The sequence below is a fragment of the Rhodamnia argentea genome, chromosome 3 (assembly GCF_020921035.1).
Source record: "Rhodamnia argentea isolate NSW1041297 chromosome 3, ASM2092103v1, whole genome shotgun sequence".
Taxonomy (NCBI): Eukaryota; Viridiplantae; Streptophyta; class Magnoliopsida; order Myrtales; family Myrtaceae; genus Rhodamnia; species Rhodamnia argentea.
This window is the reverse complement of record NC_063152.1, coordinates 12622376-12634146: the sequence shown is the minus strand read 5'-3', so window position 1 is coordinate 12634146 and position 11771 is coordinate 12622376. Positions and strand designations below refer to the sequence as shown.

Genomic DNA, 11771 nt, shown 5'->3' with positions numbered 1-11771 from the left:
AGGAAGAGTAAATTGAAGGTGAGCAATCTACAAATGTACTAGGACATTGGATGCACATGCCCATGGAATAGTCTCATTCCCAACACCAGATGACAAAGTAGAGAACACGAGTTTTTCAGAACTGTTGTGAACATAAGGAAAGAAATACTGGTTACAATTAAAATCTAACTTGTATTGAGGCTGCACTCTGCTATCTTTTCCCATGATTGACAAGTTTTATCTTCCGTGTCGGTTTTGTACAGTGCGAGGCGAGAGATCAGGAAGCTGAGGCCATTTAAGCTCCCATCGAGCTCATTGGCTTTTTCCTGAGCTTTCTTCTTCTCTTCATCTGTCAGGTCTCCATAGAGCAGGCTCAGATGTGGCATGTAAGCTACATCATCAACCAATAGAAGCAACACATGAGCGCTTTCACAAACAAAAAGTCCCTCTCCGCCAATTATTTCCATTCATCAGTAGCATTTGTTAAGGGTCAACAACATAGGACCTCGTCACCACATCAAAGTGAATAGACTAACAAAAGTTACAGTGCCAACTGATTTTGAGATGTATAGATTGAATGGTAAAAATGAAGACAAAGAGCGAGTCCGCAGAATACTCTTTTTGCTGAATTACTTTGAATAGGCATATGAGGAGATAACACTTAGATAATGCGACTTAGCAAAGCCGAATGTTAGTATCAGGAACTATACTAACCGTAGCCCTGTATACTCATTTCCCAGGAAACCACTATTTTAGTTTTTTTTATTCGAAACATCTCTTTAGAACCTTTTCTTTATCTAAATGGGATTGCTTATAAAAGTAGTATATACTAAAGTTGTACTTATCAATATAGTAAAAAAATAATAAATAGAGATAAAGAAAGGATTTTTTTTTCAAGCCTTACTTTTGTATAATGTAAGATAGTAATTATCCTTTTTCAATTGGGAGAGATGTCTGACCAAAAAAAAAAAATTAAAATTTGGGAGAGATGGCTGAGTGGACGAAAGCGTCGGATTGCTCATCCGTTGTACGAGTTTTTCGTACCAAGGGTTCGAATCCCCCTCTTTCCGTGTCTGTTTTGGTATTTTATTTTATTTTTTAAAACCTTTTCTTTGTTTTTTCTTTTTTAGATTCACAGCAAATAAATGAAAGCAACGATACTCCAAATTAGTTGTATGGGCGCAAATGTATTCATTTGCATGTTCTAAACAGCAAAGCACTGGAAAAAAGGCAAAGAAAGTAAAGACTCAATCGAGATAAACGGGTTCACTGTTCACATGTATGGAATTCCTTTCCTGAGAGTTCGATATCATTCATAGAGAATTATAGAATTCAGCATTTCCCCCTGTCCTCAGGAATTGATGGGACACGTTTCGAAAGATCCTAGAGGAGGCCATGCAACTTCAAGAATGAGATCCTTCTCATGAATTCACTGATCCGTATATCTAACTTAATCCTAGCTTAAAGCCTATGAAGGTCTTCAATTTAACACTGTTTCTAACAAAAAGCCAAAAGAGGGTTAAGGGAACAGAGCGTCTTTTCAAAACACTCGTGGGTTTCTTTTATTTTTGCCTTAAGGTGAGGTTCTACCGTCGGGTAGAAATGGGCAACTGCTTGGTTATCCCAAACTATACAATAATTAAAGTAGTGACTATAGATTATCATCTCCATCAGACTTCTGTCAGCTTGCCTCATTCTATTACTGATTCTAGGTCTGTAAATGGAAGCTCAGTGGTCTTTTCTTTGCATTTCACTAAAACAGAAAGTAAATCACTCGTTCTGTCATCACGAATTTACATTTTAACATGACTCTTTGGAGATCACATCAATGACTATCTGAGAAATGGACAGAACTTGTGCAGATGTTTTGTTACATGCAGTGACACTTGAAACAAAGATACCAACTACACCTTCTGACAAATGTTAAACGAAGTAATCATTTCCCACGGTTAAGCCAAATCCTGGACGATGGTCATTTCGTTTAATATAGAATAAAGCAACTATTTCAGCATACAACCAGAAAACCCATGGATAGACTAGAACTAAAGCAGTAATGTCTGGAACTTACGCGTTGGCCTCTTGTAACCTAAATGAGCAGAGCAATGATCACTGGTTTCAACAACCTGGAAGAAGAAATTGAGTGAATCACTTATCCCATTAAACAAAAGGAAGAAAAATATGCAGGTTTCTCAAACAATTCATTCAACAAAATGCTAAATGTTCTCGCAATCGTGCATAATTTGTGCTTATTAACAATCTCAACTCATTCCAACCAGAAGGAAATTCTCTGCAAGAATGTGAAATGCAAACTAATGCCAACAAAATCCACTATCATACAAATCTGACACAATGAGACATGAAACAAGTGACTGCCCAGAAAACTACAATGAAGAAAAGATAGAGACAGGCCATACACATTGTTGGCACACAAATAGGCCCCCATTGAATACAAGTAAGTGGATCCAGAGCACAAACACGTTCTCAATAGTGGGTTCAATGCCCATCTTCGATGTCCTAATAAGAAAAGGAAAAGAAACTAACAATGTGCATCCCAAACAATGAAATACCATAATTAACATGCACCCTGTTAAATTCTCTAAATTGACAAATTGTGCCTTGTCCTCACTTAGTCCGAAAAGCTTTGCTGCCATGCGCATTATTTTGGACCAACTGTTTTTATGGTGCAATATATTACGTTGGATCAACTGATGATGGTATGACTTCAGTAGTTGTCAGAATCTGAAGTTTTCAGGCACCTCATGAGTGATTAGTCGAAACCGACCTTGTGAGTTCTTGTAGAACTTTGATATTGCATTAATTGTAAATCTGTTGAAGAAGATTCTTCTATCCTTATTCGACTCAAAACTTAGAATAAGAATATGAATTATACATATCAATCAAGACTACAACCCAATAGACCGTCACTCAGAGAAAGGAGGAAGAAAAGGAAGCAGCATGCATTTCTAACAATCCATGCTCAACTAGCATCAGAAGCAGCCAATCTCTGAAATCCAACTTGAAATAGCACCATCCAATCTCTCCCACAGCCCAAAGAAAATGGAAATACAACAAAAAGAAGCAAATGGGCCGTCCTTTTCTTGAATGGATGATGGACCAAATATGTATCAAACAAGCAAGAAAACGTCAATGATGAGATTGATAGAAAAAATTTAGCAAGAATTATAGTTTCGCTACTGACAAATATGATCAAAGCTCAAATTAGTCTAAAAAATGCCAATTGCTGTAAGCGAAGCACGTCAATTAAGAATGTGTCAGGCTATAAACTCTTCTTCTGCACATCACACTAGTCTACCCCCAAAAGCCATAAAATATGAGTCAACCCAGAGCAAAATTCCAAAAGCAAATGAAGTTCTCCCGTAACAGAATCAACAATCCCATTGAGGCACTAAAGCAAACACCGCCCGTGGCAATCAAGCAAAACGACGGGGCGTCGAGAAAAAACCATTTAGGGACTAGAAACAGATGCGCAAAATCACCTCAGCCGTCGGACGGAGAAGCAAGTACACGCACTGGTAGAAGAAAGTCCCGGTGGCCACGCGATCGACAGTGGCGGTGTAAGCCCTGAGCCCATCGCAAGCCGCTCTGAACTTGGTGACCGCATCACCTTCCGTCAGAACGATCGCTCCGACGACGGTGACGTGGGGCTCGAACTGGGGCCCGCCGAACTCCGACCGGAGCCCGGCCATCAACGTCCTCAGCCTCGGGGCCAGGTCGTCCGGCGGAAGTGCCCACACGGAGTACGTGAACTTCGGCGGGGTATCCATGGGGGAGCAGAGGGAGGAGAAGAGGGGAGACCCCGAAATGCAGAGTGGGGGTGGCGACGAGGAGGGGGACGAAGGGGACGATATGACTCTCGACGTTGTTCTTACGCCGGGACGGAGAGAATATGCTGGAATCGGGACTGCGAGTGCGAGTGCGTGTGCGGGAGATGCGCAGGACATTCCGGGCGAGCTTTTGATTACCGTTGCACGTGGAAAGTTCGAATCGCACGAGTAGTCTTTTCTCAGAAAATTAAAATCATCCTTCCTCTGTTAATTCTTTTTTCTTTTTTTCCAAAACCGAACTGCTACTTGGAAACATTCCAAATAAAAGCATGAAATATTCTCATTTTCTCAAAAAGAGCTTGAGCTTTGAAGTTGGTCTTATTTCAAATAAACATTTGAATTGCTTTTATTTTTTCAAATAAATACCCGAAATCAATCTTGCTTCAAATAAAATAGTCATATCGGTTTAAAGAAAGAATTCAACCTCATCGACTGGTGAATCGCATTTTCTTCATTTACCTTTTTGAGTTATTTACTTTTTTCTATTTTTTTTTTTTACTTTTGACAATAGCCGATTTCAGGCTATGATCAAAGAGAGCCAAGTGAGGCTGCCAACGAAAGACATGGGAGAGGACCAGCCGCCCCTAGATTAAAAAATCCAAAAGATTTACACAAAAAAGACAAACTCAAAAAAAAAAAAAGAGAGAAAAAAAAGGTTAAAACTCAAAAAAGAAAACCCACAAAAATAGATAAATTTAGGCCCACTGCCTGTGGCCGCCGCATCATCATCGGTGGAGTGTCGGCCATGGGTGGTGGGGTCGCAGCGCCTCGGCCAGGGCTGAAAGCGACGCCAACGGTAGCGAAGGAATCGCTGAACAGCTAGCAAGAACCACAACAGCGACAATAAACCTTCCTGACTGACCAATTAACCTGCAAAGAAAAGACCGAAACTCGCTAGGCCCACTGGAATTTGGCATGAAATCACTAAAAAATCGAGTGCTGCTGGTAAGGGGTTTGCGTGGAAGTCACCGGAAAGCTGGGGGGTTTAGCTGGCAAACCAGAGAAGCAATGAACGCCGGGTGCCGCGAGCAGAGTCGCTAGTTTAGAGCGACGTGACAAGACACGGTGAAGCAACAAGACCCAAGGTGCAAATAGAGAAGGTTTGGCCAACGCGACGACCGCGACCCTCGCCCGGATCTAGGAGAAGATCCTCGGCTATTGCCGTTGCTCCACCAGCAGTAAGGTGGCGGCCACAGGCAGAAGAGCTGGCCCCTGACTGGAAAATGATCTTTCGCAAAAAAAAAACTTCTAGCTTTTTTAATTTTATTAATATACCTAAAATTTATGTTAAAATTATCTTTGGACTAAAATGTCATTGATCGGCTAAAATATTTAGCCGGTCGACGAGATCAGGTTCTTATTTGAAATAACTCATGGCAATTTTACATTCTTATTTAAAATAAGATCGATTTAAAGAATTTATTTGAAATATTTTCTCATTACTTTCAAAAAAGTTTGATTGATTCCTCCTTCAATTTAATGTGATGTAGATTGTCCTTCCAATTGAATCTTCGGCTCCTAGCCACCATTGCTAGAGCTTCAACCCTCGCGATCATGGTTGTTGAATCTTCGGCTCCCAGCCACCATTGCTAGAGCTTCAACCCTCGCGATCATGGAAGCTCAAAGCAGGAACATGGGACACCGATGCGCGGCAGGCTGAGGTGACAAGGACAATGGCTAGTGATCAGCAAGGAATAAGATGAAGTTCTCTTTGCTTCGTGAAAAATAAATAATTTAAAAAATATTTTCTTAAAAAAATATTTATATCACTTAAAGTAATTAGTCTATTAAAAATATTTTTAATATTGATAATAATCTATGTTTAAATAATTTCGCAGACGTTAAAATATTTTTTTTATTGATTGTGATCAATTAAAAGAAAGTATTCTACTGTGCCCATTAAAAGCAGTCGACCAACAAGAAAAAGAAAAGGAAAAAATAAGTAGCCTTTGAACCTTTTTAATGATCAATTTTACGTTCGAACCATTTCTTCAATTGAATCCCTGAACTTTTATAAGTTCGCTCAATATAATCCTTCCGTCAACAAATCTAACGGGGAACGCAATTGTCAATATGGTTGTGCACTTAACAATGGAATCACGTGGATCGAATTTATTGAAAACTCGGAGACTACGTTGAGGAAAATGACATTTTCATACATGTCTAGAAGCACTTCGAAATTTTGCAATGCCCACACTCAACATGAAGCTACGTGCATGTACCTTCCACTTGCCACCAGAAAGTGCATTCTTTAAAGCTCATTTAGGGAAAAGATGCAAGTCGTTTCATATCAGTATGCACGATGTCGACAGCAAAGCCCAACCCATTTCATGTCCAATGATCGACACAAGGATGGTTCCGCTCGGGCTCTTCAATGGCTTCCCTTGTCACCTTCAGCTGATCAGTACTAATGCCGTGCCAGTCGTCCCTCTTCATCACCACATCTGGCTTCAATAAGCCCCAGCCTGATGGCTGAGGTGACGTCATCAGCGCCGGCGCACCCATCGGAAGCTTATCAACTTCCCATACCACAAAATCCAAAGCGAGAGCCAAAAGAAAGTTCCCACCAGTTAGTTCGATGAGAGCCATATCCTGGGAAGCACATGTTAATGACCAGATCTACGTACCTCGGTCAACCTGCCATGTGCACCAAAACTTTCCATAAGTCTTGGCCAGCTTCCAGAGTTCTACTTTCTCCACAAAATCTGGGACTCGAGGATGAATCCAGAGGCCCGATTATATCTGTACCAACCAGCTTGTATTGAAGTTATACCGACAACAAAATCACACCAACGGCAACCGAGAAGCATCCAACGAAAACCCGAAAAATAGAGAGAAAAAGGAGGGGAAGTGGTAACCTCATAAGCATGAGAATGCCAAAGCTTTTGCTCCTCCGATGGCAGAGTTTCGAATGCTCTTTTCAGATATGATATACTTCCCCCCTGCACAGGAATTTCCCAAACATGACTCATTCAGTAAGATCAGATCAGTTCAAAGCTTTAGCCGGAGTAATTCTCCTCTTTTTGAGGATTTTGAAATGACTACAATAATAATTTTTTTTTTTGATTTTGAAAGAAAAAAGGAATCACTTTTGAGAATCACAAGAAAGGATAAAGTCTCGGCTCTTTTAAAAAGATTAAGTCCATGTAGGCTTTCATGTGAACTTCTGAACTTTAAAAAAATTAAAATGAGATTTGAGAATTTATTGACAAATAATTTTTTAAATACATTTTTTAAAATTTAATTTAAAACTAAGCTTTAGAATTTAACACAAAAATTTAAAGATTTTCAAAAAGGAGGGGGGAATTAAAAAATATAAAAAATGAAAAAAATAAAAAGAAATGGGGGAAATAACAAATTTAATTTTTTAAAAAAGTTAAAAATCAGAAAAAAGTAAAAAAGATTTTAAAAAGATTTGAAAATTTTTTAAAAAAGAATTCTCGCCATTGTACCCTAGAACAAAAAATTTGTGTAGTTATGGAACACGTTATGATTCTCTAAAAATCATCGAGGGAATAAAATCAAAAAATATGATTCTAATCAGAATCAAAATTGTTACAAAACATGCTCTTGGTAATATTAGTTTTGACCAGATGGCCTGTAAACTATATTAAGGATCATTGTTGCCTTCTGTTTGGATGGAGTTCAAAAATTAAAAAGGAGAAAATCTTGATGCAAGAGAAGGTCAAGTATATGGAAAGATATCACAATCTTTTGTCCCCATGTGCGGTTTCCGGTGGATGTATAATACTATGGAATATTCACTTGGTCAACCTTTCGCCAATCCTCCCAATTAATATGATTATTTCCTGTTCTTCTGATACTGTCATCGTTGAAGAAATCTATGTCCATCTCCTTCCACGTATCCATCTCTTTCTGCTCTGTTGACATTTGTGGTTACCCAACAGGCCAACACAGCGTTCAATTGGGGTAAAAAGAGAAAAAACAAAAAAAAAAAGAAAAGAAGACCCAATCTTTTCATCTGGGTTCATTAGCTTTAACTGCTCTGTTTTCTTTGGCATGTAAAGTGTGAACATAGAGTATACAGGATAGCTGAATTCGACTTGGTTTGGTGGTCAAGAACAAGTCGGCGTTGTATATCAAGTCTGAACTAGACTATTTCAAACCAGAAGGGAAAAAAGGAATGAAAGTATGCAAGCATGTTTATAATGGAACTCTTCCCATTGGCTCAATTTGCAAGCGACCTCCAGCTTTACATACACAAAGACATGTCAGAATGAATAACAATCTTCAATTTCAAAAGCTTGGATGTTTCTCTTTGGTTGAATAATGTGAGCTTGGTTTTGTTTGACCTCGTACTCTCAGTATGCAACCAACTAGCCGCAAGTCAAAATGTTGGAAAAAGATTAAATTTATTATAACGCCACCCTTGCCTTTATCCTTTTCTTTACTTTCGATTTGGAATTGTACACGTCTGTAAATTCATCGCCGGAACATGACGTTGCACGTATATAAATTCAGGAAAATCTGCATGAGTCAATGCTTCTCTCTCTCTCTCTCTCTCTCTCTCTCTCTCTGCGCTCTTGGTCTCTCTGCAAATTTGGTTTACGACAATTTGAAGATGATCTTGAACACAAGAAAAAGCCAACAAGGTGGCAAATCTTTTGATCCATGGGGTTCAACAACGAAGAAGCAGAGGCCAACACCCAATTCCCAGAAATGGATACTGGAGAGAGGCGGTTGAATGAGCTGGGCTACAAGCAAGAGCTCAGAAGAGAGATGGTAGCTTCAAATTTTAGCATATTTCACTCCCTTTTTCCACGCTTAAATTGTATAATTGTTTTCATATATTTTCGGTGGCAGACTCTGTCAAGACTCTTGCAATATCATTTTCGACGATGAAATTCGTCACTGGCATCACTCCTCTGTATGGATCAAGCCTTCTGTATGCAGGACCTGCAAGCTTGGTTTGGGGATGGGTTGTGGTTTCACTCTTCACTTGGTTTGCCGGGATTGCAATGGCTGAGATCTGCTCTTGTTCCCGGTTTGTTCCACGTTAGTTGTTCTCCTTTTTATTTTTTTAGGGTTAATACCAAGGAAAACTCCAAACTGATACATCCGTGACAAATTTACCCCAAATTATTTTTTTGACCACAAATTTACCCCAAATTAGTACTCCTATGATAAATTTACCCTTCGTTAGTTTTTATTAAATCTAATCGTCAAATTGCAGAGTTAGATGGCAAATGGTAGTTCACAGATATATCAGTTTGGGATTTTTACGCCCTATTTGTCACAAATGTATCAATTTGAGATTTTTTGTGATATTAACCCAATTTAACGTAGGGTAAATTTTTCATAAGTGTATCAGCTTGGGGTTTTTCGTGGTAAAAAAATTAATTTAGGGTAAACTGTCATAGATTTATCAATTTAGGGTTTCTAGTGGTCAAAAAATAGTTTGGGATAAATTTGTCACAACCGTACTAGTTTGGATTTTTTCGTGGTCAAAAAATAATTTGGGGTAAATTTGTCACGTATGTTCCGGTTTGATGTTTTTATGGTATTAACTCTATTTTTATGTCGTCTTTGTTTGTCAATTTGTCACAACTATATAGGTTTAGGGTAAATTTGTCATAGGTATATCGGTTTAGGGTTTTTCATTGGCAATTAATCCTCCTTTTCATACCCATGGCCAAATAGCCACTCGGGGTTCCAAGTTCAATTCACTTCGATTCATCGACAATTAAAACGATCAGCTTACATATTTGCGCTACCCAATGTCCAAAATCACTAACACAAGCGACGTATTGTTCGTACAAGAGCGTTTTCTTTCCATGCAATCAAAATTCCCTCATAGGATCTCGATCGGTGGCCCGCAGGCCCCTGTTGGCCCATACCAATAAAAAAAATAAAAAATTAAAGATTTCAAAAGTTTTCAACATCAACATCGATCGTACCACGTACAATGGCTGACGGCCACGTCATCAATTGGTCGGATTAAACACATTAACAAACTATTAAAATTTTGAAGATCAAATTGGCAAAAGTGAGGCTAGAATTAATTGGCAAAAGTATAATAAGTTTATGACTCTTTTTGGTAATTTTCTCCCCAAAAATAATGTGGTTTGGCTCATTTGTTGTGTTAGATTAACAAATTGGTGCTAAACAGAAGTGTTGAAGGAGAGAAGCCCAATCCGTGCAGGAAAAGCAACTCATCATCTGTATAAGAACATATGCAAGAACACTTCCAGCTCCCTTGAATCAAACAACCTTCACACTACACGGGGCAATGAATATTCAGGAATCGAACATCTTAAGTTACCTCTCTTGTTTTAGTTTTCCGATGAGATAGATACAATTTCTTTCTGAAAATATAATTATTTTCATTATTGACAGAAATTTATGTCTATATATTTTCCTAAACGATAAAAATATTATTCATTCATTCATTCATTTTTATCAGCAATCATTTTTAAGAAACTATTTTCTAAATCACTTCAAATCAAATCATGTTCAGGCATGTTAGTTCACATTTGACCCTGGTCCGCTGCATTTGACCAATTCGTGAAAATTATGCAATTTTTCTCCAACAAAGTGGAGCGGGGCCAACTAGGCAAGAAACTAAAAATATGATTATGTGATCTTGGAGATTTCTTTTAGAATGTGAACTTGTAGTCATTACCAGATTGAGGTCGGCGGTCCCGTAGCGCGCCCTCGAGGAGGTAGGCTGATGAAGAAAGATTTCCAAGCAGTTTTTATATAGGAAGGTGGGGGCTTCAAGGTTGGCATCAGGCCACGGCAAGCCAGGTTGCGCCAGATATGGTGGCCAGAGACACCGATGTCATCTAATGGTAGCAGCAATAGCAAATCTTAAGTGCAAAGTGGTACTTAGAGTCGAAGTTCAAGGTGCAAAATTGCATTTTCAAAAGTAGTGCTACTTTTCTTAGAACAATTTTCAACCTATTAGCTGAATGTTAGATCAAGTCCTCACCTGGACTTTTATACAAATCTATGCACATCTTGGCGCAACATTTGCAAGGGAAAGTAAAATCGAAAGCATACGTCGTCCGAGAAGCAGTTGGTGAGGTGGAGGGAGGTGAGGTGGCTAAAGGGCTTGGCGGCATCACAAGTGGTGGCTGCCGACTGGGAGGAGCAGGGGTCCTTGGGGAGGCGGACGTTGAGGGATTGGAGGGCTTGGAGTTGTTTTGGGTCAAGGGCTAAGGAGGAGGAGGAGGAGGAGGGGGTGGGGGTTGGTGGGGGTGGAGGAAGCGGTGGGGGAGGTGGCAGGGGAGAAGGCGGCGGTGGCGATCGGAGAGGTAGTGAGGGAGAGGTTGTGGCTGCAGGCGAGGGGTAGGTGGTGGGGGAAATGGTGTGTGGTGGAGAGACGGAGAAGTTGGCGGTCGGGGCCACGGCGAAGGTGGCTGTAGAGAGGAGGAGGAGGAGGAGGAGGAGGAGAGAGAGAGGAGGAATGTGGGTGGAGGTAATGGTAGATCCATAGTGACTATATATATACATATAGAGAGAGAGAGAGAGAGAGAGAGAGAGAGAGAGAGAGAGAGAGAGAGAGAGAGAGAGAGAGAGAGAGAGAGAGAGAGAGAGAGAGAGAGAGAGAGAGAGAGAGAGAGAGAGAGCTTATATTTGCGCTGGAACTGCTTTCCCTTGGTCAGATAGGATTTTTTTAAAACAAGTGTTGACTCTTTGTTCCTCGCCGACGTTTTTAGATTTTCTCTAACACAACAATGTACTATTCTTGAGAAGATAGAAATCTTCTCATTGGTCATTTCCATCAAGAGTGGCCAATTTCAGCTGATCTTTTCGAAACATTTGCATTCATGAATTTTATTTTCCTCGTTTGACTTGATCTTTCAAGCTCCGATTTAAAAAATTTGGTGAACAAATCTTTTGAGATCCTCAGCGAATGTTTTCACAGAAGTGCTTAAGTCTTCACGCAATTTTTATCCGATTGCCATCTCGTGATCTTTAACC

At 39.7% G+C, this 11771-nt stretch overlaps 1 protein-coding gene and 1 pseudogene across 1 annotated transcript; both read right to left on the bottom strand.

The window, feature by feature from the left end:
* Positions 1 to 46: 46 nt before the first annotated feature.
* LOC125312474 (cyclic phosphodiesterase-like) lies at positions 47 to 4049 on the bottom strand. The gene is made up of 4 exons (XM_048276368.1): positions 3970 to 4049; positions 3477 to 3799; positions 2048 to 2102; positions 47 to 370 (listed from the first exon to the last, which is right to left on the bottom strand). The coding sequence occupies exons 2-4, from the start codon at positions 3762 to 3764 to the stop codon at positions 165 to 167; spliced, it is 549 nt and encodes a 182-aa protein (XP_048132325.1). The 5' UTR covers positions 3765 to 3799; positions 3970 to 4049; the 3' UTR covers positions 47 to 164.
* Positions 4050 to 6086: 2037 nt separating this feature from the next.
* LOC115726881 lies at positions 6087 to 7715 on the bottom strand (annotated as a pseudogene).
* Between the last annotated feature and the right edge of the window lie 4056 nt (positions 7716 to 11771).